Below are 27,097 nucleotides of genomic sequence, written 5' to 3' on the forward strand. Positions count from 1 at the left end.
TTGCGCCGCCGCCGCCTCCCGCTCTGCCTCCCGGGGAAAATCCATCGCCGCGTCTTGTGGCTGCGCCGCTCGGCGCTGCACTGCGGGGCCGCCGCCACTCGCATGCTGCCGCCCGCCGCGCTCCCACGCGTGGGGCACCGGCCCGGGCCCAGCCGTGCCCAGCCGTGCCCGAACGAGCTGCGGGGGGCCGCCGGGGAGCCGCCGGGCACCGGCACCGGCCCCGGTCCCGGCCGGAGGATGTAGGCACCGGGTAAGAGCCGAGGGCGCGGAGCACGGCGCGGGGGGGGCAGCGGGCACCGGGGGGTGGGGGGGGGGATGCTCGGGGATGGTGCTTGGTTTTGGGGTATGGTCGTCGGGGATGCTCACGGTCGTCGCGGTCTTCCCGGTTCCCCCGTGCCTCTCCCGGGGAAGCCGCGGTCGTCTGCCGCCCCCGCTGGGCGCTCCGTGCCCTCCCCGCCGGGCCCCGGGGCTGGTCCACGCGGGACGGTTCCACGCGAGGTGCCCGGCCCCGCAGGGTCCCCGCTCGGCCCCACCGCGCTGGAGGGGAGCTATGGGGTGCGGGGGGGGGGCTGGGGGCATTTGCTGGCAGCGTGGGGAGGGCAGGGGGGCACCCGGCATCTCCCACCTCCCGGTGCCCCCCGGGCAGGGCAGGATTTGGCAGCGCTTCAGCGGGGCGACGCCGGCCATCCCGCTGCTCGCCCCGCTGCGGAGGGCTCGGGGACGGGTCGGGCAGGCCCAGGGCCCCCCCAGCCCCTTGGTCTCCCTTCTCGGCAGCCTCTGGTGCCGTGGGGTGGGAGGGGTGTGGTGCGGGGTGGTGGAGCCGGGTCCCAGCCGGGTGGGTGCCAGCAGATGCCGGGAGGTGCCGTGGGGTGCGAGCCGCGCCGTGGCTCTCACCGCGCTCCCAGGCTTCGTGGCGCAAGCCGGCCCCGCCGGCAAGGACCGGGAGATTTTGGGTGCACGGGGTCCGGGTGCCATGCTCTTCTCTCCTTCTTTCCCCTTGGATGATGGGATTTTGTTCCTCCACCCGGTGCCAATCCTGCAGAGCGAGTTGGCGCCGGGACCGCTCTCCGCTCTCCATCCCGTGACGCCCCGCACGTCACCTCCCTGCCGGGGCCGAGCTCGAAGCCCCGAGCGCGCAGGAAGGGACGGAGCCGGGCACGGGCACCAGCAGCCCCCGCGGGAGCTTGGGCTGAGAGCAGGAGGCCTCCCTTGGTGTAAATCGGGGCAGGATGCGGCCGGCAGCGCAGGTTCTCCGTTAGGAAATGGATGTCATTTCCTGTCCATCGCAGTCCCTCACCTCCCTGCTCCGAGCATCCTCCCGCACACGTCCGCGGCCCCCGGCCCTCGAGGACACCCGGCCGTGAGGCAGCTCCGCGGCCTCGAGCAGGGGCACCGAGCCGGGCACAGCCACGCTCGGAGGGTGGAGGAGGGAAAATATAGCCATCAAAGTGTGGAGCACCCCAGTTAGGGGGGTAGTGAGAGCATCGGCGAGGGGGAGAGACAGGCGTGAGCTGCATTTCGGGCTGCGTTACCCCACTGAGCCCTGGCAGTGCTTGGAGGAGAGGGCAGGGGGGTGCCAGGCGGGGTGCACCGGGGGTCCTGCTCTGCATCCCCATCGCCAGCTCGGGGCAGAGCCGTGCTGGGACCAGCGGGGCCTGGAGCCCCTGCAGGAGCCGTGAGGCCAGCGGCTGTGCTGCTGCGGGGTCCCCACGGCTCTGCCCGGCAGCGTGGGCAGGATCAGGCCCCGCGCTCGGGTTCAGTGCCCAGGTGCTGCGGCGGCGGCGGGGGCTCCAGCTCCAGGTTTTGCAGGCGCTCGCATCTCTCCCGTCAGCTGAACTGAAACCCTGGATCCCACCGAGCCAGCAACTGGGATCTGGAGCCAAAGGTGACTCTTGGCCCTCTTCTCCATCACGGGCGAAGCTAAAATCTGGTTGTGAGCGACGCGAAGAGCCTGGACCCGGCTCAGGGGCAGAATGCGTGCCTTGTGCTCCTCCTGACCATAAAATTGGATTTCCCGAAATAGCCTGTTGAAGACCAAACCCCAACAGGGACCGAATGACAGGTCAACAGGGGTGTGGAAGCCCCACCACGATCCTGGCTGCCTGCTTCGAGACGTTGGCAGCGAGCAATAATAGTAATACACGGGGCCATTGCCTGGGAGAGCGCAGAGCCGGGGAGCTAAGAATAGCACCGAGCCGTGCCGGGGGCCGGGGGGGCCGGGGGGGCCTGGGCATGCAGCCGGTGGTCGGATGGATCCCGGTGATGGGTGGATGGAGGCGGCTGCCTGCATCCCTCGTACACCCCGTGGCGCAGGCACGGCAAGGAAGGCAAGGGATGGGGACACGCAGAGCAGTGCCGGGTCTCCTGGACCTGCGTAGTGCCCATCAGCGTGGCCTCGGGGCTCTGCGGTCCCCGAAACCTGGGGCTGTACGGTGGCAGCTATGGGGTGCTGAGGGGGCTCAGCCTCAGGGGGTCGGGCTGCTCGCTGCCAGCTGCGGCGGCAGCACGTGGCGGCAGAGCCAGTGCCCGTCGGATTAAGGAGAATTAATTTGTACTTTCCACCTTTCCGCAGGGCCGGGGGCGCTCCAGGCACCTGGTGTCCCCCCACCCCACGAGCAGATGTGCTCCAGCCTCTCCCTGTGTCAGTGCCTCTAAAACCTTCCCTAAATCCTAATTAAATTTCTCACGTTTTCCCCCCACCCCCCGCCAGCTCACTCCTCCCCAAATGCTGGAGTTGGAACGAGCCATGACATGGTTTCTAATCAGCTTCTGAATTCATATTTCTCTTGGCTCTCTTCGGAGGAGGCTTTTCAAAGCCTTTGTCTGATGCTGCCCGAGCAGAGAGCTGCTCTGCAGTTCTCCCTCGAAGCCTCGCTAGCAGCCGGTGCCCGAGCAGCTCGGCCCTGCTCGCGGGAGCAGCCGGGAGACCCTACCCAAACAAAGCGCTCTTCGTGGCAGGGAACTCGCCAGGCTGCACCAACAGCACCCAGGGCTGCTGCCAAGAGCAGCCGGGTGGGAGCCAAGGCAGCAGCCTCCCCACCACAACCCGGGGGCCGCAGCCCCCCTGGGGACCGCCGCCGGTGGTGCTGGGCTCCCGGCGAGCCCCGGGTGCTGCTGCGGGCGTCGCGCTGGCTCTGGCTCTGCGCTGCTCCCCGCACCCAGCTCCCGGCTGGGCACCCGGCCCCGCATGCCCGTCCTGGCTCGGCTCCTCTGCGGCCGGTGCATTGCTGCTTTTGGCTCCTTCTCTGGCACCCGAAGCTTGTCGGCAGCGAGTTGTGGCTCCGAGCGAAGCCAGGGGATGCAAACACAAATCCCAGCGCTGCCAAGCCCCAATTAATAACCTGTGAATCATGAGGCCGCTGGAAGAGCAGATGTTTGCGGCGCGGGTGCCAGTGCTCGGCGTTTCACCCGGGGTCTGCCCGGCCCTAAAAGGCAGCTCGGGGAGCCGGGCAGGGTAGGGGCTGCGCTCCCTGCCTGGCCCCTCTCCTGGTGGGGCCAGGAGCCATTTGGGCTGGAATCAGCTGAAGTTTGCGGTGGGCAGAGCGGAGCTGGAGAACAGCCTGGCCGTGGGAGTGCGGGGGTGCCGCGTCGGAAAACTGAAAGGTACCGAATGCCGGCGTGATGCCTGGCGGGGGACCTGCCGCTGCCCCGGCCCCGCTGCTGCAGCTGTAGGGGGCTGCCGGGGCTCTGCTGGGGCTGGGGACCCCTCTGTTTGGGGGCACGATGGGGAAACGCTGCGTGTCTTGGCTGTGGCTGTCCTCACCGTGGTTGTATGATGGTGGGGCAGGATGAGGCCCCGTGGTGGGGCTGCCTGATGCGCCCCAGCATGCTGCCGGCATCGGCGCAGCGGGGCAGCAGGCAGGGCTCGGCGCTCCCCGGCTCGCTTCTGCTCCGAGCTCCCTGGGACCCCGGGGGGCTGGGGGAGAGGGGAGCCAGCCCCACGGTGCGTGCGGGTGGATTTGGGGGGCCGTGGGCGCGCGGCGGGGCCGGCAGGGGCGAGGGCTGCATGCAGGAGGAGCGGGGTAGCAGCGCTGGGGCGTGCGCGGGGTGCTGCTGCGCGGGGGCGCGCGGGGGGCGCAGAGCGGTGCGGGAGCGGCTGCGTGGCCGTCCAGGTGCAGAGCGCTGCAGCGGCGGTGCCCGCGTGCCTTGTGCAGCCGTGCGTGCGCACGGCGGGGCCGCGTGTCCGTCCGTGCGCAGCCATGCACGGCGCGGGGGCGTGCGGGCGCTGCTTGGCGTGGGCAGCCCCTTCCCGGGGCGCGGGGGCGGCTGGAGCGCGTGGGGACGCGGGGGTGTGTCTCGAGAGCGGGGACGCCGGCTCCGCCGCTGCCTCTCGCCGGCTTGGAAGGTGCCGGTGTTGGCCGGGAGAGCGGCCGCCGCGCTGCCTCGGGTGGCCGTGACCCTGGGGACACCGCCGTGGCATGGGCAGCCCGTGGGGATTTGGCGGGGAGAGAGCGAACCTGGCCGCCGCCGCTCGAACGTCCTCCGGCTCCCGGCGGGCGTGGATGGGCGACTGCACGGATTAGGGGCTGGGGAAGGGTGAGTGGGGCGCAGGGAAGGAGAAGGGGGTGCCGGGTGGGGTGGGGGGGCTGAGCGGGACCCCCCGGGACCGTTCCCCGCACCCCTGCGGAGCCACTCCTAACCCTTTCCTGGCCGAGCCCTCCTCGCTGGCAGCCACCTCCTCGTCTCGGTGTGCAGCGTATGGCTCCCGGCCAGCCCTCGCCCAGACAAGCCCCGGCGCAGCTTGGAGCTCACCCGGCCGGGATGGGGAGCTCCCAGCCCAGCCCTGAGGTCTCTCCTCCCTTCCCCGCAGCCCCGTGCTGTGCGTGCCGGGGCCGGGGGCCGCACGCACCGGGGCTGTGCACGGTGGCAGCCGGTGCTGTGCCCGAGCTGGGCTCGCCCTTGGGGACAAGCTGCGCTCACCCCTGTGGATGTGGTGGTCTCTGTGAGGGCGTTCGGTTAGGATGCAGGTGAGTGCCCCCTGCTCCAGGCCCCCCTGCACTGTGGCACATAGTGCTGGGTGTCCCTGTTGCGGTGGAGGGGCAGGAGGGAGCGGGGCTGTGCGCACACCGGAGGTTTCGTCCTGTGCTCAGGGGTGCAGGGGGAGCGATGGCCCAGCACCGGAGAGATCAGAGCCCAGGGCTTGGGGCTGGGAGAGCAGGGGCTGGGGAGCCGGGGAAACCTTCCCCAAGCCCCCCATGGGATGGGGTGGGTTGGGGTGGGCGTTTGTTTGCCCAACCGTCGCGTTCCGGAGGGATTTTCCTGCTCCATGGCAGAGCACCGAGCAGATTCCCGGTGCGGATGGAGCGAGTGTGCCGTGGTGGCACGGGGAGGGCAGGGCTGCACCCCGGTGTGTGTGCCAGGGATGGGGGCCCCCTGGGGCCTGCTCCCAGCCCCTGCTGGAGCCGGGGAGCCCCACGTCTGTCTGCCTGCCAGACGGCCCCGCTGCCGGGGAGCAGCACAGCCGGTGCCGACATCTGTGCTTCCAGCCCTGCCTGTCTCCGTTTCGCTCCTCAGCACGGTGCTGGTGGCAGCCTGGCTGGGGCACTCAGGTCCCTCCGTGCGGCTTTCCCCTGCCACCAAAACCCTTCAATGAGCCGGCATCGCCAGTGTGTTCCGGGAGGGGAAACTGAGGCAGCAGGGAGGGACGTGGCAGAACTCCCCCTTAATCCTCACCGTCCTCAGGCTCGGTCCCACGCCTCGCCCCGGGTTGTTTTGTCTTGCCGAGCGCGCACCTCGTGATGCCAAGAGCCGGGGGGAGGCGAGGGCGTCCTGGGACATGGCCTGGGGCAGCGCTGGCACCGGCTCCCAGCCGTGTGCCTGGGGCTTTGGGGCTGCCTGGCTCCTCCTGCAGCTGCCTCCCTGGCCCCGGGGCTGCGAGAGGGGCTGGCGGCGGGGCTGTGGGGTGGCGTGGTGGTGGCCTTGGTGGTGGCTTGGTGGTGGCCTTGGTTGTGGCTTGGTGGTTGCTTGGTGGTGGCTGTGGTGGTGGCCGTGGTGGTGGCGTGGTGGTGGCTTAGTTGTGGCTGTGGTGGTGGCTTAGTTGTGGCTGTGGTGGTGGCCATGGTGGTGGCCTGGTGGTGGCCAGAAGCTGCCCCCGGTGCTGTGCAGCCCGGCACCACGTGGCCGTGCTGGGTCCAGCTGCTCCAACTGCTGCTCCAGCTCCATGTGGCCAAACGGGACAATCAGTGGCATGTCCCTGTGTCCCCTCGGTCCCTCCTGAGGATGCGGATGGGTGCGCTGAGGTTTAGGAGCCCCCCCGTCTCCTTGGGGACGTCCCGGCCCTCACATCCCAGCCTGCCACCGGCCTTTGATGTGCAGCAGCTCCAGACAGGCTGGCAGGACGAGCAGCCAACCCGCCGGTGTGCCTGACACCCCACACCCTGCCCTGCTGCCGGCGCTGCTAATTACCCCGCCGGGCAGGTAATTACCCCGCTGGGCAGGTTGGACGGGGCCGGGGCGCGGGTCGGGCTGGAAAGTGACGACGCAGGCCACCTGGGGACACGGGCCACCCAAAGCTCCCTCATCTCCACGGGGTTTTAGGGAGGCTGGAGGGGTGCTGGGGGCTCTGCCCCCCCGGGTGGGTGCAGAGCAGATGACAGGGGGTGCTGGGGGCTGCACCACAGGCTGGGGAGCTGGGACCCCCGGAGCCACGTCCCCATCGCCCGGTGGCGGTGTCAGCGCTCCCGGCACAAAATGTCAACCCATGCAAATGAGGCTGCGGGAGCGGCTGATTGAAGGGCCCTGCCCCGCCTCGGAGTTGCAATCAAATATGCAAATGGCTCCCAGGGAGGCTAGCGAAGGCTATTAATAGCGGGGGACGAGGCTGCGAGGAAGCGCGGTGTTCCTGGGGTATGGGAGGCTGGGGGCTGCGCTGCCTCGGCTCGCCCCTCTGCCCTGCCTGGGCCACCCGGTGGCACCCGCCACCCATGTCCCCAGGGGTGGCAGGAGGTCCCTGCGTCCCCACGGGCACCAGTACCACCAGTACTGGCTGGCACCAGTATGGCTGTGGCCCTTTTTAGGGTGGGTGCCTGCCCTCCTGCCCAGACAGGGTGCATTTCCACGCCAAACAGTGGGAAACCCAAGGGGGAAATCCCGATTCCTGAAAGCACGGGGCTGAGATTTTACCAGGGGGAGCCCGACCGGAGCCGAGGAGCAGTCGGATGCCCGGAGGGGACCGGTGCGAGCCCTCGGGGGAATTTGCTGTGAGTGGTTTGTGAGTGGGCAGCTCCTAAAGTGGGGGGAGCTCGGCCTGGGGCAGGCATCTCTGTATGGTGTAGGATGGAGCAGGCGGTGCCAGCATCCTGGCCCCATGCTTGGGTGCCTGGGGGATTTGGGGGCGTTTCCCCTCCGCCCTCCTCTCACCCCATCTCTCCTCCTTTCCTCCTGTCCCCAGCGAGGGCTGTCACCCTCTGGGACCCCACCGCAGCCCCCTGCCCTCTCTGGCACCTGCCTTGTTCTGGGAGCCTGGAACGCGCCTGCCCTTTTTAGAGAACTGTGGAAGTAAGGCTGGAGACAACAGTAACTAATTATTCAAAATCTGAACCTGGAATAATTAGCCCAATTAACAGTCTCAGGTGATGTTCTCTTCCAGCTGATAACGGCCTGAGGAAGGAGGAAATTAATTAACCCGTCAGCCTGACGTTTGTAGGTCACGGTGCCCTCTGGATGGCAGCGGGGGCGTTTTGGGGTGCCCGTCCCGCTGGGCGCAAGGCTCCCCAGCCCCTGCGTCTCTGGGGTCTGGGTGCGGGGGCCGTGGGGGGGACGGGTTTGGGGCGGGCGCAGGGAGAGGGTGCCGTGACCCGAGGCCGGGGTGATGGGCTCGGCGTCCCCCGGGAACGTCACCGGCGCGGGTTCGTTAGCGAGGCGGAAGCTGTAGGCCTTTAAGGTTGCTGTGGAAACGGCGGTGTTCGGTATGGAGAGGAGCCTGCTGCTTCCTCGGCTGCCCCCCCCTGCTGCGGGGAGGGGACCCCCGCCCGGACACGCTGAGCCCCCTGCCCGGGGGTCCCCCTCCGGAGAGGGGCACGGCAGGGGGGTGACGGCACGGCCGTGGCAGGGGGTGCTGAGCTCCTGCAGCCTGGGCCCCATCCCCATCTGCTCCAGCACGGCCCCCCCAGACCCCCGGCTTGCCCTTGGTGTGTGGTGTGGGACCCCACAGCCACCCCACAGCCCTGCCACGCGTGGCTCTGCCCTGTTCCTACCCGCCCCATAACCCGGACCCGCTGGGGGGCATGGGGCCAGCAGCAGCCCCCCCCCCCCACCCCGGTGCCCTGTCCTCGCACCTCCACCGGCACGCGGTGCACGGCGTGGCCTCGGCGTCCCTCTGAGCTTTTGGAGGTTTTTAATGAGGTAAACGGTATAAAAAGCACCGTTTGCCCTAAATGCCCATCCCTGCGTGAAGCTGCTGCGGCGCAGCCTGGGCCCACCCAGGGAGCTGGCGCAGGAGGTGGGTGCCGCGGGGGGCTGTGGGGTCCGGGTGCTGCACCCCAAGAGGAGGAGGAGGAGGTGGGGGAAACACTTTTTTCGTTGCATTTTCAATCTTTTTCCTCCCCCCTCCCCAAGTTTACAGCTCACCTTAGCGGCGTATCGGCCTCCGATCTCATTAAATCAGGCAAATTGTAGCATCTGATATTTTATGGAGATTAAGGTGTGCACCCAGACTCTATAATTATCGGCAAAGATGTATTTACAATACCTTGTTGCTAGTAAACAAAAAATAACTTCGGATCAAAGCACTTTTAGAGGGAAATAAATCTGCCCGCGGAGCCCCGCTGCGATCGGCGGGGAGAGGAGCAGAGGAGCGCAGGATCGCTGCTGCCCGGGGAGACGGGGGCGCACGGGGCTGGCTTGGGGACGGCCCCGGTCCCACCTGGCTGCTGCAAATCCTAAACCTCAAGGGGTCAGGATGCGGTCGGGCACCCGCCGTGCTTGCTCGCCCTCGCCCAGGGGTGCTCGCCCAGGGGTGCTCTCCTGCCACAGCTCTGCCAGGGCAGAGGATTTACACCCCGGGTTTCTCCCAAGCCCCGGCTGGCGTGGGGCCGGCGTTTATCGATGCAGAGCCCGGAGCAGCCGGGTGGTGCCGTGCCCCGCGATTTTTCAGCGCGCTGGGAGCGCTGCGGATTACCGGTGAGGTGACACTGTTTTATCGCTGCCTCAAGTGGATTTATCTGCGCGGCAGGGCCTGGGCTCGCCGCCCGTGTAAATCACCGCAGTGCCTCCAGCACAGCACCGAGGGCCGTTCGGTCCCCATTTGGCCACGCTTCTCATGGGGCTGCGCCATGGGGGGGGCTCCGGGGTCCCCGTTCCCCACAGGGCCCCTGTTGCAGCCGGGTGGTGGGCACGGCCATCCCTTCCCTCCGTGTCTCGCTCTCCTGCCCGCCGAAACGCTAATAAAATGGTGATAATGCCGCAGACGTCCTCTGGAAAGGGCTTTGAGACAGATGAAAAGCCCTACTTAAGAGTGAGGCCATTATTATTAATAACTTGGAGCGAGGCTGTAAATTCAGCCGACACAGCTATTATGGGAAACCAACCTGCTCCCGCGCCGGCCCGGCGCATCGAAGGCTGCCCGGGTGCAGGATGGGGACAGGCGAGCGTGGGCTGGGGGGCACCTGCAGCCTTCAGGGTGGGGGAAATTCAGGGGAAAAGGGTAAAAACCTCTGGGCAGGCTCCAGCCAGGTGCTCGGGGATGGTTCCCTTGGTTTATGGGAAGCACGCGGGTGTGAACGAAGGACATGGTGTGGAGCAGGGTTGGTACCCGGGTCACCCACAGCAGAGCTGGGGTGACCTTGGGGACGATGCTTTGTGTGCGGGGCATCTTCCCCCCCAGGAAGGGACGTGGCTGGGGATGGCAACAAGGCTGAGGCCTCAGGACGGGGGTGTGCGGGCTGTGAGATCCCACCACGACCTTCCCTGCGCTGGCTGCCCGTCTGGGGAGCATCAGGGACCTTTTACACATTAGCAAAAGCTACATTACAAATAACCCGGCGCGGTTCCTCACGTGGTGCCCGCAGCCATCAGCCAGGTCAGCGAGAGGCGCGGAGCCGCCGTGACTCCCTCGCGGTCGGGATAATTTTACATCTCTAATTTCCACCCTGAGAGTGGCACAGCCGGGGCACTGTGAGAGCCCAGCCGGGGCCACAGCGGGTGCCGACCCCTGGCCGGGGCAGTGGGGTGGGGGTATGGGGTGCCACGGGGTGCAGGGTGCCGGGGCCGTGCCGCCCGCACGGGGCCGAGGCCGTGGCCGTGGGCTCGTGGCGCTGCCTGCGCCCTGCTCGGGAGCTTCTGCGGGGGACCGAGCTTTGATATAAATATCTTTTTGCTCAGCACACGACCTACTTTCCAGACAATGCCATTAGCCTCTCGACTCCCTCATTCATCTTGCGCTGTCCTCCCCCTGCCCGCCCCGCGGCGGGACCTGTGCCGGTGCTGTGCACCCGAGGAGAGGTGAGGCAGGATGGGTCCCGGCTGGGTGGCACCCCGGGGACCCTGTGCAGCACTGTCCCCAGGGCAGGAGGGGGGCAGGTCCCCTTTGGGGCTTCTCCATCCCATCCTGGAGGGTGCTCAGCTCTGGTTGTCCCTTCCTGCTGTCCCCAGCCCATCAGCCTGTGCTCCTGTGGCAAAGCAGGAGGCAGGCAAGTGTCACCTCCAGGATGGAAAGTGGGATCCAGGGACCCTCCTGAGCACCCCCAGAGTATTCCTGGCACTGGGGCCGTGCATGGACGGCACTGGGGACGATCCCCAGGGACCCCCAGGCTGTGCCGTGCAGTCAGCAAGTGGCTGCTGGGATTAGGGGCAGGCTGGGGCAGGGGGTGCCTGGCCCCACCAGCACAGGGCTGCCCGCCCCCCCGGCTCCCAGTGACGTTGGTTTTCTCCTGAGCGCTGGAGACGATTCCCCAGGAGGCCGGGAGGCCCCGCGCCTGCTGCCTGCGCCCCTCCGTGTGCTGCTGGGGCTGAGCCCTGGCTCGTCCCCTGCAGCTAAAATTAAATATTCAATTTGTATTGCTGGTAAATCCTGTAAATCTCTTTTATCTCTAAGCTCTTGTAGCAGGAATATCAGGGGTGTAATCTCCGCGGGGGCCCGTCCTGCTGCCCTTTGCAGCTCCCTGTCTTGGGCCGCGCTCCCCTTCCCGCATGGCTCCCGGGGGATGCTTGGGAGGCAGGTGGGGAGCAGGACACGGGACGCCTGCAGCAGAACACCCATGGCACTGCCCAGCCCGGGGGCAAGGGGCTGTGCCACCCCCGTGCCCTGTGTGATGGGGACACCGGTGCCGATGTGGTCCCAGCAGTGTCCCCCATCCCCGCCGTGCCCCTGCTCCTCGCTGCTCTGCGCCCTGCCCTCGCGTTCCCCCCCACCCGCACGCTCTGCCCCCACGCTGGGCCCACGCCGAGAGCACCGTGCAGAATTATGTAGTTAAATATTTAGCTTTTCATCAGCTTTGCAAATTAAGCCCATCGATTAAAGCGGCAGTTTGGGCCCTCCACTGGTGAGCTCTGCTCGATGGGCTCGTGGTGCCCGTCCCAGCCCTTGGCCCCGGGGTGGGGGCTGCAGCCTGGCAGGGGGGGCTCGGTGGCCTGGGACATCCCTCCTGGTGAGGACCTCAGGCTCTGCTGCTGCACTGTGCCCAGAGCCTGCTTGCTAGAAGGTGGCCTGCTGCAGGGAGAGACGCAGAACAGGGCTGGTGCTGCGAAGGAAACTGGTTTTACTGGGCGGCATCTGAGGTCGGGGCAGGGGGTGGCACGTGGGGGGGGAATTCAGGGCGCAGAGCAGCACTGGTGGCCGTTCAGAGCCTTTTGGCATGGCCGCGTGCCCTGAGCTCGCGAAAGCAGCTTTGAAACGATCCCAGGCTTAAGTCATTACACCGCGGGGCCGGGGAGCTAAGTGGCTTTTGGAGCAGACGCAGCACTTCCCTGTGGTGGGAACGGAGCGGGCTGTGGTGGGGATGTGGAGGGTGAAATGGAAACGCTGAGGGCTGCGGGTGGGGACGGGGGGTTCGTCTGGCACCGCTGCAAGCTTGGGGGCTGCGGCACAGCTGGCAGCAGCCGTGTGGTCCCTGCTGGGGCTGCCACATCCCAGGTGCCTGAAAGGGTCCATGGGGCATGGGCTTCCAGAGGTACTGTTGGCTGTCCATCCCGCTGGGACCCCAGTGTCACCTTCGCCGAGCCGCCGGGGGGGCAGCGGGGCAGGGTGCCGGCTGCTGCTGCCCTGGGCAGTGCGGGCAGATGCTGGGTGTGCGTGCGAGGGGAGCTGCCCGTGGGCATCACCGGCGACGGGCACGCGTCGGAGCGCACTGAGCCCCGCGCCAGCTGCTCGGCAGTGACACCGGAGGGCGGTGGCAGCCCCCGTGGGGACACAAATCCTGCTGCCGTACAGTGCTTGGGCAGCGGTGGCAGGGAGGCTGGGGAAGGGGTGAGCTGGGGGGACGCTGGCACGCACTGCTTTGCTGTCCAGGTGCGTTTCCTTCCCAGCTACCCCTGTCCTAATTATTCACTCATCCCTAATTACTTGCTCCTCCCAGCACCCTGAGGCCACTGGTGCTGGTGCTGTGCATTAATCCATCTCTGAGCTTCTCTGACTGCCCCATCAGGGAGCAGGAGTTAGCCCCATGGCCCTGTCTGTCCCTTCCCTGTGCCCACCGCAGGATGCTCGCACCAGCCCCTTCCTCCTGCCCCTTTCTTTCCCACCCAATTTCTTCCAGGTGCTCTGGCTGCCGGCCCCATCCCCTCCCATTTGTGAAGGGTTTTGCTGCTTGTGAAGCAGCTCTTCCACATGCTGAGGATCCACGGGAATGGGGCGCTGGGGTCCCCTCTCCGCTGGCTTTGCCTCTGCAGCACGGGGATGCTCCAGCTGGGGACAGAGCCTGGCTGCTGTCCCCGGGGATCGGCTCCAGCGCTGGCACAAGGCCGTGGCAGCAGCGGGGGCCCCGGGCCCTGCTCCCCCCGGCACCGGTGGCAGCGGCAGCCGGAGGCAGCGGCGCTGCGGCGGGGAGTCCCGGTGCTGGCGGCCGTGCGGGATCCCCGGCAGCTGGGGCATGGTGTGGCAGTATTTCCTCGCTCTGCTCGAGGAGTAATTGCTCAGATGGGGACTTGGGGCAACTCCCATCCCTCTCCCGGCATGGTAATGAGTCAAGAAGACTCAAAGACAAATGGCTCATTAAGAAGCAGTGCTGCATTGCAGGATTTTTCATCCCACCAACCGCTGCATCAGCAGAGGCAGTACCTCTCGCGCGCTCGCTCTCCCCAGCTCTGGGAGAAGGAGCTGTCAGGCAGCTGGTGCCGGTGCCAAAATTAATCATGTGCTTAATAAACTACTCCCATCAAACAACCTGTCCTCGGAGTCCCCTCGCGCGGAGCGGGGCAGATGGGAAGAGCGACGCTCGGTGTCCTTCCCCGGGGACAGCGGGGTCTTGCTGTCCCCGGCTGGGGTCACCCCAGCGATGCTGAGCCCTGCTGGGTCCTGCTGATGGCCGAGGAGCTGGAATGGTCCCTTCCTTGCACACAGGGCCGGAGCAGCTCCTGCGATTAACGGCATCAGTGAAGGGGAATAATTCAGGCTCTGCTGCCTGCAGCTGGGCTGGGGCTGCACGAAGGCAGCGGGAGCTGGCTCAGGGTGTCCGGACGTGGTGCTCGAGGCTCGGCTGCCCTGGCCCCTCTCAGCAGGCTCGGTGACTCTCGCTTGCTCTGCCCACATTTGGAATTTTTCAGCTGGCATTTGTCCTTCATGACTTTTTAAAAAAATATCCTCATCCCTTATTTATCTCAAGCTGCCTCTGCTTGGGTTCTGCCCCTTGTTTCTGCTTGGTTTCTTCCCAGGCAGGGCCCGTCTCAGCCCTCTATTTTTGTTTCGTTCCCGGTAGCTGCCTTTGATTTCCTGAGCACACCGAGCACGCTGGCTGTGATCTTTGCATCCTGCTCGCTTGGTGTCCCGGTTTGCCTTCTCCTGGGGCTCCTTCGGCTGCCTGTCCGAGGGCCCGGCGGGGCAGCACGTGGGCTGGGTCCCGTCCCTCTGCGCGAGCGCCGCTGGAAGCAGAGGGCTGCGCACCGCTCCGTGCCCTGCTCGGGGCGAAGCTGCCTTTGTTCTCCCTGAATTCTCTGCTCCTGGATGAGCTCGGTGCCGCGGTGCTCCGGAGCTCCTGACCTACCTTCCCCGCTCACGGCTGTGCTCCATCCGTGCCTGCTGCATCATAAATATTGCACGGGAGCGCGCTCTCGGAGCGCTGGCGCTGGGCACGGCGCTGGGCACGGCATCCTCTGCGCAAACGGGGCTGAGGCTGGGCTTGTGGCGGCCAGGGGGTCCCTGGGGAGAGGGACCCCAGGAGGGGTCGGGGTGGGGGGACAGCACCAGGGATCGCTTTGGGAAGGGGATGATCCCGTAGCTGGCTCCTCCAGGGGAGCGTGGTGCTTCCACTCATCCCCCCCTGTGGTTTTGGGGAGGATCCCCCGGACCCTGATGGGCTCCATCGAGCGAGCACAGCCAAAGGGGGCTGCCCTCACCCTTCCCTGTAAAGTAATTACTTACAGGAATGACAAACTTCTGACTAATTACACTATCTCTTTCCTGCCTGACACAACTAATGAAATATCCATGAGCTGCTTTCAGCTAATTCAACTTTTAAGAAAATAATTACCCGACGCAGAATTATGTACTAAATTAGGTGATTCCTTTACTAAGCCCCCTTTTTTTTCAGGCTGAGTAAATTTTACTAATACAGCCTAATAAAATAACAGAGTAATTAGTAATAAAATAAAATGTTTGCTTTCTGCAATCCTTCTCGCTTACAACTAGTTGGGAAAAAGTAAATAGATTAAAAGCACGGTGGAACCGACCTGGCGGTATTCCGTATTTATTTTCATCCAGCGACTGTAGATCAAATTTGCTCAGCTCCTAAGTGGGAAGACCATATATTTTTTTTTTTTCAGACTCCAGCTCGCACGCGGTGCCGGGAGCTCAAGCTGCGTGTTTGTTCTCTCTTGCTTTCATCACGAGCCATAAAGATCCCCAGCAGGAACCGCGCTGCCAAACTTGTCGCTAATTTGCAAAGCAGAATGGACCGGGCTCGCGCCATCCTCGCTGCGCGCCTCTGCCGGGCGAGCGGCTGTAAAAAATCACTTTGCTCGCGCTGGAAAGCCGAGGTGGCAGGAGGAGCCTTTGTGGAGCATATGGCCGGATCCAGAGCAAATCAAAGTCAACGGCGAGGCAGCCGCTGGGCCGGCTCCGGCGCCCGCTGGCAGGGAATTGCATAAGAGGATGTGGCTGGGGATGGTTTTGGGGCGTAGCCGGGCGAAACACGTGCGGGGCTGCGCTGGCCATGGGACTGCCTCGGTCGGAGGAGGGAAGGAGGCACTGCTAAAAATCCCGGGGGATTTGGGTCAGGCTCTTTTTTGGGGACAACCGCTCTTGCTCTTCCTCCCTCTGCTTCCTCTCCCTGCAGACCTTGGTGCCCCCGGGACACCCTGTGTGGAGGAGCCAGCGGCCGGGCCATGAGGACAGCATCCCCCTGAGCGCCGGGCGGTGAGTGCACAGCCGGGTCCTGCCTCTCTGGGTGTGCCCTGGAAACCTTGCAAAGCCTTGTTTTGCGCTGCAACGCTTTGCCAGACCCAGGTGTTGCAGCGGGGTTTGCAATCCTGTCCCCTCCCCATCGCGTGCCCAGGGGTGCTGGGTGGGACTGGGGTGTCGGGGGGGTGCCGGGGGTCCGGGCTCCGTGGGGGCTGCACCGGGTACCTGCAGCTGGGGGAAGCAGCACGGCGCTGCTGCCGAGGCTGAGATCTCCCCAGGCGGTGTAAGGAAGCAGAATTACCTCTACTAAGGGCCCCTGTGGGAAGTGAAGCGGGGAGCTGAGTTTGGGTGAGCCCTGCAGCACCCCGGGGGTTACGAGCCCCAGTCCTTCCCCCCGACCCTGGGGTGGGCAGGAAAGCCACAGAAGCAAAAGTCAGGAGGAAGTTGGTGGTGAGGGAATTGTTGCTGGGAGTTTCTCCGGGCTTTGGATGCAATAAAGGCAAGAAGTGAGTTATTTGTAATGGTAATTATGCTCTTCCAGTTTATCCTAGCACATAATTGTGTGGGTGGTAGGTTCCCAATGGTGGTAATTACCCTGGTGTTAAATGGCACAAAATTCAGCTGGTGCTGGGTTCTTTCCCCCATTTTGAGTCTGTGATTTTGTGGGATGTGGGGACAGGAAGGCTCCCAGGGGTCTCTGCATAGGACCCCCAACCACGCTGCCCATGCAGAGCCCCCCAGGAGCGCTCCCGTCCCCTTCCCGCTGCCAGCAGCTGTGGGGGAGCCGTGGCGCTGCCTCGCCGGAGCGCTGGCTTTGTTTAATTCCTCCCATTCCCGAGCACAAAAGCCCGCCCGGCTCCTAATAACGGGCTGCTCGGCTGTTGTGACTCCTTCTTCCTGATGTGGTGGCAATATTTGGATCAGCTGAGCACTTCCCTCCGTGAGCGTGAGATGATAGCTCAGCCCGCGGAGGCAGAGCTGGGGCTGGGAGGGAGCCTGTGGTCACCACCCATCTCTCCATCCATCCATCCGTCCGTCCATCTGTCTGTCCGTCTGTCCGTCCATCCATCCATCCTGCTGCTGACCGCCCGTGTCGCCGCAGCTCCCCCGGGAGGGCAGAGGCCTTTCTTTTTTGTAGCAGGCTGCAGCTTCCTTCGTCTTAAGAGGCAGCAATTAGTGAGCCTCGTTAGAGCAGGAGCGAGATTACGAGGGCGGGGGGGAGACGAGTGGGACCGAGTGATCCAGCCTTGAAGCTGGGAAGAAAGGCGAGGGGAGAGGCTTGCCGGGGGGGAGAGCACACTCCCCGGCTGCTGCCAACGCTGGCAGCTCCATCAGACCATGCTGCACTTGGAGGCGTCAAGTCCCTGTCCCCTCCCAGAGCTCTCCCTCTCCATCCCTGTACACCCCCGGCCATCCTGGGGGGCCCTCGTCCATCCTCCCCCCAGCTCCCCACCCAACAGCTCTGTTCCCATGCTCCGGCTGGGCTGGCTGTGGCCCCCAGGGCTCCTCGTCCCCGCTGTGTCCCCTGGGGGCTGTCCCCGGACATGTCACCGTGGCTGGAGGCTGATCCGGCTTTGTGCGAAGCCACCTCGCCTGAATCTGATCCCAGAGACAAGGTGCCCAAGTCACCCTCGCTAAATATGATAACGTGCATTAATTGATGCCTGTTAATTAGCCAAGCTACACTGGAGAATAAGCACTTTCCTCACTTATAGTCGTACCCAAGGCAGGGCCTTGGAGGGGCTGTAGGAAGACAAATCCCCCAGGGGTGCGTATGGCACTGGGCATCCCCACGGCACCGTGGTGCAGCTGGGGACGTGGCGAGGACAGAGCCAGTCCCGGAGCCACCAGGCAGAGGCACTCTGTTGGAGCAGGGCTGATGCGATGTTCTTGCTTTTGCTTAAGGAAATGGTTAAACAAGAGCGACACGAGCGTGGTGGCGCTGCCTGGGCACGTGGTGGCAGAGGATGGAGGCACTGGGGGAACGCGAGGTGTCGAGGGAGCTGCTGTAAATGCGGGGTGGCGGCGGCGCTCAGGCAGCACGGCGGCTGGGTGGGAGGACGGGCTGGATGGAGATGTCAGCGCCGCGGCAGCCCCCCCGGTCCTGCTCCCCGCTCCAGCTCATTAGCGGCTCTGTGAATCGCGACGGCTGGAAAACTCAGCCAGAACCGTTTTCCTAATGGAAAAACACTTCATAATATTTGGTGTCGGGGAAGAAAACAAGTTTCTGATGATGTTGAAATGTCCTCCCTCACCGTCTGCAAGCTATCTGCTTTGAATGCTTCGTAGCCGGCTGCTGCTTCTCCTTAGAAATCCCCACGTTTCGGCATCCACCCGGGCAGCCAAGCGAGAGGCAGCCCCGCAGCCCCGCGCGTGCTTGGCACCGCTGCCTGTCTGTGCCCCGGTTTGGCCGGGTCCCCAGCACGCCAGGTGGGGTTTCAGGGGCTCAGCCAGGGCCAGATCCTGCCCCAGGAGCTTCCTGGCCTCCTCGGTTTGTCCACACAGCGCAGCCCAAACACTTTACCCGTGCAGGATTGGGGTTTTGGGATGGCGGAGGGGAGTGTGACGGTGTGCCCGTGTCTGTCCCCGCAGATGAGCCCGCAGGGACAGCCCTGCAGGATGCCGAGGCTACGGGGCGGGTGCTGACACCATGAAGGGCTACCATGGGGAGCGTAGCCAGGCACAGCACTCCTCCGGCCACCGCTGCCGCTGCATCCCAGAGGACTGCGAGCATCCCGCGGACTACGTCGCGCACGGCCCCGAGGGCCGGCAGCCGTACCTCCTCAGCCCCAGCGAGCCGTGTTCCCTGGAGCATCCCTTCTGCCCGGCGCGGAGCCCCGGCGCGGCCGGCGAGTGCCCGGGCGGGCCCCTGAGCGAGCCGCCCTCCGGCAGCGCCAGCAGCACCTTCCCGAGGATGCACCACGCGCAGCAGCAGCCCTACGACTCCTGCGACGAATGCATGGCGACCGCCCACCCCGCCAGCAAGATCAACCGCCTGCCGCCGACGCTGCTGGACCAGTTCGAGAAGCAGCTGCCGCTGCACCACGACGGCTTCCACACGCTGCAGTACCCGCGGGCCGGCGGCGCCGAGCCGCGCAGCGAGAGCCCCAGCCGCATCCGCCACCTCGTCCACTCCGTCCAGAAGCTCTTCGCCAAGTCGCACTCCCTGGAGGCGCCGGCCAAGCGGGACTACAACGGCACCAAGATGGACGGCCGCGGGGACGGCTACCACCACCACCACCACCACCACCACCACCACCACCACCAGTCCCGCCACGGCAAGCGCAGCAAGAGCAAGGACCGCAAGGTGGACTCCCGGCACCGGTCCAAGATGATGGGCTGGTGGAGCTCCGACGACAACCTGGACAGCGACAGCAGCTACATGGTGTCCGGCCGGCACGCCGTGGACCAGGGCACCCAGTACTGCGTGGACGCTCCCGAAAGTGCCTTCAGAGACTTGACCTTGAAGAGTCTAAAGAGCGGTGGGGAAGGAAAATGCCTGGCCTGCGCCGGCATGTCCATGTCTCTGGACGGCCAGACGCTCAAGAGGAGTGCCTGGCACACCATGACTGTCAGCCAAGCCCGCGAAGCCTACCCCAGTGCCGGCGGCACAGAGAAAACCTTGATGCTTCAGGAGGCAAAGGCCAAAGACAGAGCCTACCAGTACCTGCAGGTGAGGGGGCCGGGCAGGGCTGCCCCACGGGACCACGGCCAGAGATGCTGTGGGACGAGCTGGGGCTGGATCCTTCCATCCTGGCCATCCCTGGCGGTGTGGGGCCATGCAACGCCAGCTCTGCTCCCTGTCCCCAGCGCAGCCTCATCCTGCGCTGCTGCAGTTATCCCCTCTCCTTGTGGGTCTCCTCGCAGAGCACCGCTGCAATCTCTTGCCCCGTAGTCCTGTGGGTTGGGGTCGAGGCAGCGCTGCCTGCACAGGCTCCTCGCAGCCCTGTGCCCTCTCCCTCATCTGGGCTTTTATCCCTCTAGTGCCTGGCCCAGTGCCACCGCCTGGCCCGTCACGTCACCAGGCTCCCTTCTAGGTCACCCCCCTTCCAATTAAAAGCTAATTAACTCTTCGCTCCCTTTCCTGGGGGAAGGAGACAGTGAGTGGCAATCCGAGGGCGGGTGGCAGCGGGGGGATCGGGGCAGGGTGCCGGCCCCATCGCCCTCCCCGCATGGCCCAGGGACACCATCCTGCCACCGCAGCCTGGTAAGGACCCCGTGGTGCCGGCGGCACGGCCACCAGCCGGGTGGCCGCGCTGGCATGGGTGGGATTTGGCCCAGCCGCGCCTGCTGGGGGGGCTGCGAGGTGGGAGCGGGTTTTGGGAAACAACCCCATATGGGGCAAGCAGGGAACGCAGCTGAGGCTGCCAGGAAGGAGCAGCCCTCTGGGATTTGGGGCAGGGAGGGCAGAGGAGAGGTTCCACACGCACCCTGGGTTCGGGCTGGGCGCGCACGCCGGGCTCGGGCTGGCTCGTGGCATCGCGCGCGCCCACGCTCGCCTCCTGCCCCAGGTGCCGCAGGATGAGTGGAGCGGGTACCCGGCGGTGGGCAAGGACGGGGAGATCCCCTGCCGGCGGATGCGCAGCGGCAGCTACATCAAGGCCATGGGCGACGAGGACAGCGCCGACTCGGACGCCAGCGCCAAAATATCACCCCGGGCGGCCACGCGGCGGGACAGCTACCGCCGCTCCTCCAGCGCCGACCAGGCCAGGAGCAAGTAAGGGCTGGTGCTGGGCTCTGGGGAGGGATCCTGGGCCGCAGCCACGTGCGAAGGCTGGGAGAAGAGGTGAAACTGCAAGATGGCTGCAAAATACCCAGATCCAGGGGGAAAACGGGCCTGGTCCTTGTCCCTGTCCCTGCTGCCTGTCGCGCGGAATTGCCCCTCTCCCGATGGCTCTGTACCAGTGGGGACCCGGGATGGCTTTTTGGGGTGGTGAGGATGCCCTGCTGGGGACCCCCCCATCTTTGCAAGGCTGCCAGGAGCGCTCGCTGCAGCTTCTCGCTGCGTGCATGGGTGCAGAGCTGCAGCGGGGACCTTGCATGTGCTGCTGCCACCGCTTGTGCCCAGAGCCCACAGCCACGCGCAGTGACACCGTGCCAGGGGCAGCTCCACCTCGGGGGGGCTGCCATGGGGACCCCACTCTGAGCATCTCTGTGCCAGACCCAGGCAGAGAGCAAAGCACCAGGCAGGCGTGGTGCAGCACGATTTTGGAGACCGGCATTCAGCCTCCACCTCCGGCAGGAGCCAGGAAGCCCCCGGCCCCCCTGGGAGGTTGGGGAGGTGGGAAGGGGTCTTCACAAGAGCTCGGGGGGCAAGTGGTGGCCTGCGGGAGCATTGCTGCGGCTGCATTTCCAAACGCTCGGCTGGAATGTGTTGCTTTTGGTGCCATCCCTTCTATTCCCACTGTCTCTCATTAGGTTTGCAAGTAGGCACTATTCTGATTCATATATCTGTAACTGTCCCAGCTGCGGCACGCCACCTCGAATGCTCCCTCGGGGACAGGGCTACGGGCGCTCCTTCACCACCGGCCAGGTAGGGCCTCCTGTCCCAGCTGGGACGTGTCCCCAAGACGGGGACCGAGGGCAGACGCTCCCCTGAGCACCTCCTGCCCCGCTGGGCTCCGTCCCCCGTTCGCCACCCCAAGCATCACCCACCGCTCTCCCCAGATCAACGACGAGCTCAACCACCAGTTCGAGGCTGTGTGCGAGTCCGTTTTCGGCGAGGTGGAGTCGCAGGCGGTGGAGGCGCTGGATCTGCCCGGCTGCTTCCGCATGCGGAGCCACAGCTACCTGCGGGCCATCCAGGCGGGCTGCTCCCAGGATGACGACTGCCTCTCGCTCTTCTCCATGTCGGCCCCCCCTGGGCCGCCCATCACCAGCAGCATCCTGAAGCCCAGCACCTGTGAGTCCCGGGGGTGGCAGGGCATCGGCAGCGCGAGGGTCCCCGCGTCTCCCCACCTGCTCACCCAGGGCTGCTGCCCCCCTCAAGCCCCAGCCCCCCGCAGCCCCCAGCGTGGGGTGTGAGCATCCTGCTCATAGCTCAGCCCCTCATTTGGGGTCTACTGTGCGTCCCCAGCATCCATTTTCTGTCCTTCCCTCTGCTTCTTTCCCCCTTCTTGCTGCATGCTGTGGCAATTGATCCAGCACGGGCCGGGGCAGGTTCCTGTCCCTTTCTGGGGATAAGCTGGCCAAATGGCCACTTGGGGTCCTGCAGGGCTAACCCAAGCTGGTGTCTGTGGCCCTGCTGGTCTGCGCCAGCCGAGGTGCAAACCCGGCCGGGCTGTGGGCCCTTCGCTGCGGGAGGAGGTGGGCGCCGCTCCCCGGGGCCCTCGCTCGCGGTAGGAAATGAGAAAGTGTCTGTGTTTTCACGCGCCTTTTCATCCTGCGCCTCTCCCACAACAGCTTTCAGTTACAGAAAAGCTCCACCTCCCATCCCTCCAGGAACCAAAGCCAAGCCCCTCATCTCCGTCACGGCGCAGAGCAGCACCGAGTCTGCCCACGAGAGCTACCTGCCCGGCGAGGTCGCCCGCAGCCCCGCCTGGTCCAAAGACGCCGCGGCCCGCTGCAACTCGGCCGAGAGCCTGGAGAGCTCCAAGGTGACGGCCGTGTCCCTCGACCTGCCGCCCGTCCAGCCCCGCGCCGCCCCCAAGCCCTCCACGCTCATCATCAAGGCCATCCCCGGCCGGGAGGAGCTGCGGAGCTTGGCTCGGCAGAGGAAATGGCGTCCCTCCATCGGCGTCCAGGTGGGCTTCGCTCCTCTGCCTGGGTTTGAGCCCCAAATCCCAGTCTGCCCAAGCTGTGTGGGTGATGCTGAGCGGCTGCTGCATGTCCCCTGGCTGCTGGTGTGTCCCCACGGTGGCCCTAATGCCACCCCTGTGCCCGCCAGCTTGCCCTTGCTCTCCCAAGGGTGCACCCTTCTCCTCCTGGTGCTGCACACCGAAGCGCCCGAGGTGTGGGGCTGCCCAGCTCACTCTCCCTCTGTCCCCGGCAGGTTGAGGCCATCTCCGACTCGGACACGGAGAGCCGGAGCCAGAGGGAGTTCCACTCCATCGGGGTGCAGGTGGAGGAAGACAAAAGGTACCGAGGGGCCAGGCCGTGCCGTGCCCCGAGCACTGCGCCGAGCCCCGCCAAGCTCTCCTGGCCGTGGCTTTCCCCCGTTGCAAAGCTTCACATCCCCCCGGTTCCTGCCGCAGCATCTTCTCCCTCTCTCCTCCCAGCTGATTCCCCCAGAGCTCAGCACCATCCTCATCCTAGGCTGGCTGCCCCCGTATGGGGCAGGATCTGGCCTTCGCACTCACACCCCATTGCTGCAAAGGGACAGCCCGGGGAAGGGGCTCTCCTGCTCCCACACTGTGCTGGGGGCTCCTTTGCTGGGTTCAGCCCTGGGCTTGGAACCTGGCCCAGGCCCAGGTGAAACCTCTGCATTTTTCTGCAAAAAAAAATGTGATTTTTCGCCTGGGATGGGAGCGCTGTGAGCCTCACAGCCTGTGAACCTGCACAGCCCGCAGGAAGCGAGCTCTGGGTCCGTGCCCACCCACCCCGGTGCACGCTCCTCGGCATCCTCCAGCACCGTCCAGCACTGGTAGCCATGGAAACGGGCTAAGAGCACAGGAAATGAAGGACTGGCAAGATGCAGCTGCTCAGGGCTGTCCCTGCAGACACCGTGCATCCCCAGCCTCACCTGCGAGCCTCTCTCACCCCACATATGCCCACGATGGGACTAGTGGGGGGACAGGGGTGGCAGGAACGTCATGGCTGGCTCAGGACCCTCTGCGTCCCTGGCGCAGCCACCACAAGGGTCCCCACGTGCTCTCTCTCTCCCCAGGCGAGCTCGCTTCAAGCGCTCCAACAGCGTGACGGCAGGCGTGCAGGCGGACCTGGAGCTGGAGGGCTTCGCCGGCCTGGCCGTGGCCACCGAGGACAAAGCCCTGCAGTTCGGGCGCCCCTTCCAGCGGCACTCCTCGGAGCCCGAGTCCGGCCGGCAGTATGCAGTGTACAAGACGGTGCACACGCAAGGCCAGTGGGCGTACCGGGAGGACTACCAGATGCAGTACGACGCGGTGGAGGTGCCCCGCCGCGACGCCTGGGTGGAGCGGGGCTCCCGCAGCCTCCCCGACTCCGGCCGTGCCTCCCCGTGCCACCGCGACGGCGAGTGGTTCATCAAACTGCTGCAGGCGGAGGTGGAGAAGATGGAGGGCTGGTGCCAGCAGATGGAGCGGGAGGCCGAGGACTACGACCTGCCGGAGGAGAGTGAGTGGGGCTGGGCTGCGGGGCCGGGCTCCCCTGGGGCTGCATTGGCACGGTTCCCACCTGCGGAGTGCCTTGGAGCATCCCCCCTGTGATGCCACTTGGCTCAAGAGGTTGGGGTCAGGGTTGTTACCTTGGGGACCCCAAATGATGGAGCAGGGTCCTTGCCAAGCGATGGGGAAGGGATGCTCGTGCCCCCATGGGAGAACTGACCGTCTGCTTTCTCCTGGGCCCTGCCAGTCCTGGAGAAGATCCGGAGCGCCGTGGGCAGCGCCCAGCTCCTCATGTCCCAGAAGGTGCAGCAGTTTTACCGACTCTGCCAGCAGAACATGGTGAGTGCCTGCCCAGCATCCTGGGGCTGGTGAGCGGGGCTGCAGCTCAGCCTGGTGGGCTGGGGGGCAGCAGAGCCGATGCTCTGTGGGATGATGTGGCCCCTTTTGTCCCCGCAGGATCCCAATGCCTTCCCAGTGCCCACCTTCCAAGACCTGGCTGGCTTCTGGGACCTGCTGCAGCTCTCCATTGAGGATGTCAGCATGAAGTTCGCGGAGCTCCAGCAGCTCAAGGCCAACGGGTGGAAGATCATCGAGCCCAAGGTAAGGGCAGGGCTTGGTAGGGGAGCACAGGGCTGGTGCTTGTGCGCATCCCTCCCTTCTTCATCCCCAAACACATCTGTGGCCAAACTGCTGCTGCCAAGCTACCGCCGGCAGAACCAGCGGGTGCTTTCAGCAACCACTTGAAAAACAAAGAACAGGAAAAAATGAGGCCATTCCTCTGCTGTGATATTGCAGCTGGATTCTGGGCAGCGCTGTCTGCAAAGGGCCAGGCACGATCCCGCGCACGTGCACGCTGCGGGCGCACAGCCCCGCGCCGATGTTTGAAGGGACACGCGGCCTCATCTCACCTCCCCATCACATGCAGGGGGGCTAAGGGGGACGAGGGGTCGGCCCCGTGCCCACCCTGAGGCCCCCCCGTTGTCCGTGCAGGAGGAGAAGAAGGTGCCTCCCCCGATACCAAAGAAGCCGCCGCGCTCCAAGGTGCACCCGGTGAAGGAGCGCTCCCTGGACTCGGTGGACCGGCAGCGGCAGGAGGCCCGCAAGCGGCTCCTGGCAGCCAAGCGCGCCGCCTCCTTCCGCCAGAACTCGGCCACCGAGAGCGCAGACAGCATCGAGATCTACATCCCCGAGGCGCAGACCCGGCTGTGACAAGGGGGGGGCCTCGGCTTTTCTACCCGGACTGGACGGCGCGTCCATCGCTCACTGTGATCGGGGGCCGCGGGGACACCCTGGGGGCAGCGCTTGGCCCACTCACAGCTTCTCTCTTTTTCTATCGTAGACGTTTCATGGATCCGACGGTGAATGAACACCAACCCGGTTCTGCCCCGTCCCGTCGCCCCCCCGCCCGCATGCCCCTGCCCGCCTCTGCCAGGGTCCAGGGCTCTTCCTTCCCCCTGCCCTCTTTGGGGCCGTGTCTCAGCTCTTCTGTCCCTTGGCCCCCCTTGGTCCCTGTCCCGTCCGAAGGAGAGGTGACCCCAGCTGCCAGCCCTGCTGGGTGGGAGGGGAGGGGGCTGCAGGCAGGCCCCCCCCCGCCTCTCTGTAACTCAGTGCAATCCCGCGGCCGTGGGGACGGGCCCCCCTGAGCCCCCCAGTCCCGTGCCCAGCCGGAGCCCCGCTCCGCTCCCCGCCTCCTGCCCCGGTGTGCGGGGAACCCAGGGGTCCCTGACCTATACACATATATAAATATAACCTAAGGAATAAAACAGAAACTACACACGACCAGAGCTGTGTTCTGGCGGGCGGGATGGACCAGAGCAGCAGAAACCCCCAGCCCCGCTTCCCTCGCACCAAGCATCAGCACTGGCGTCCTGCACCCGTTCTGCCCCCTTCTCCCATCTGTCCATCTGTCTGTCCGCACACTTGGAGCACCTCGGGGACAGGGCAGACGGTTCCCCCTCGACTCTCTGACCTGGTGCAGGGCGTGCGAGCGAGGCGGCAGTGTTGGGGAGACTTCCCCATGCTCATGCAGGACCCCACAGTGCCGGGCTCATGCAGTGCCCTGGTGTGGGGACAGCAGAGCGGGCACGCCGGGCACGGAGCTGCCGGCCGGGGCTGGCCTCGGCATCCCCTGCACACGGGGACAGGGCTGTCAGCGTGGGGCTGATGGAAATTCCCTGAAGGGTTCCCCCCTTCTCCCCAAGCTGCCGGTGTTCCGCGGGGATGGGACACCCCAGATGGGGTTGTCATGTCCCTGGTGCCCTGTGGGGACAGGGGACATCCCGGGATACAGCCCTCATGCTCCAGCTCCATTGCCTCTGTGCGCAGAGCCAGGAGATCCCCGACGGGTGCTTCCCTGGGGCATTCAGGGATGATGCTGCATCTGTCCCCATCCCTGAGCACGTTCACGGTGTCCCCACCCCGAGCACAGCCCGCATGGGGCAGGGGTGTGGTGTATCCGTGCTGGCAGCCCTCGGAGAGCAGCTGCCAAAGGGAACAGCCCCAGCTGCCCGCTCCCACAGCCCCTGCCCCAAAGGGACGCCTGCCTGCACTGTGACCCCTTCAAGGGCTGCCCTCCCCGAGCCCCCTTCTCCCCACGGGCTGTCCTGGTGGGTGGCAGGAGGGGAGGACGCCATCCACGCCAGCACCCTGCCCACGAGCTCCCATGGGTGCTGGGCACCTCCCCAAACCCGTGGCCAGCCCTGGCCTGGGGCAACCCCGCAGGATTTTGGGGCGGGTGGGCTCAGCTTGTGCCCCCCTGCAGCAGGGGGTGTGGGTGGCTCAGTGGCAGGGCGATGCTTTTTGGGGAGGCTGCTTTGTACCCTGGGGAGAAGACGGTGCTAAAGACCTGGGTGTCACTTACTGGGGGGGGGGGGGGGCACAGAAGCCACACCACGGGCAGCGGGAGCCAGGCTGCTGCTTGCAAAGGACACACTGGTGACAGGAGGGGGGTCTGCCCCGGGACTGAGCCCCCCCAGCCAGCAGCCCCCACCCCCAGCCCGGCCCTGCCGCCTCCACGCCGTAGCTTTAGCACTGTGCCTGCAAAGGGACGCCCCGAGCCCCCCCGAGCCCCCCGGCCCTGCCAGCACTGTACAGTGACCGTGACACGTGGCTCCGTTTTTATTGTAACAAAACCGCCAGAATTAATAAAGACGACTTTGGTTACTCCGGGGCCAGCGGCCGCCTCCCCGCGGGGACGTGGCTGGTGCCCGGCTCGCCTTTCCCTGGTCTGTGTGCCTGTCGTGTCTGTGGGGTGGCTATGGGGGGGTCTGTGGGGTGGGAGAGGGGTCCGTAGGGTGCGAGAGGGGTCCAGGGGGCAGGAGAGGGGTTTGTGGGGTGCGAGAGGGGTCTGTGGGGTGGGAGAGGGGTC

The 27,097-nt window shown here is 65.7% G+C and overlaps 1 protein-coding gene across 6 annotated transcripts; it reads left to right on the forward strand.

Moving 5' to 3' along the window:
* DLGAP3 (DLG associated protein 3) lies at positions 1-26,950 on the forward strand. Of its 6 annotated transcripts, none has more exons than XM_048052752.2 (12): positions 1-250; positions 14,914-15,505; positions 18,083-19,163; positions 20,002-20,207; positions 20,909-21,023; positions 21,158-21,392; positions 21,893-22,233; positions 22,482-22,567; positions 23,316-23,740; positions 23,978-24,069; positions 24,187-24,330; positions 24,721-26,950. In XM_048052752.2, exons 3-12 carry the CDS (start codon positions 18,141-18,143, stop codon positions 24,937-24,939), a joined length of 2,886 nt encoding a protein of 961 aa, XP_047908709.1. In that variant the 5' UTR covers positions 1-250; positions 14,914-15,505; positions 18,083-18,140; the 3' UTR covers positions 24,940-26,950. The 6 variants fall into 6 exon arrangements, with proteins under 6 accessions (XP_047908709.1, XP_047908708.1, XP_066838604.1 ...); XM_048052751.2 differs by having other exon boundaries at positions 15,426-15,505; XM_066982503.1 differs by lacking the exon at positions 1-250 and adding an exon at positions 819-3,603 and having other exon boundaries at positions 15,426-15,505.
* Positions 26,951-27,097: the final 147 nt, after the last annotated feature.

Source organism: Anser cygnoides, chromosome 24, assembly GCF_040182565.1.
Source record: "Anser cygnoides isolate HZ-2024a breed goose chromosome 24, Taihu_goose_T2T_genome, whole genome shotgun sequence".
Taxonomy (NCBI): domain Eukaryota; kingdom Metazoa; phylum Chordata; class Aves; order Anseriformes; family Anatidae; genus Anser; species Anser cygnoides.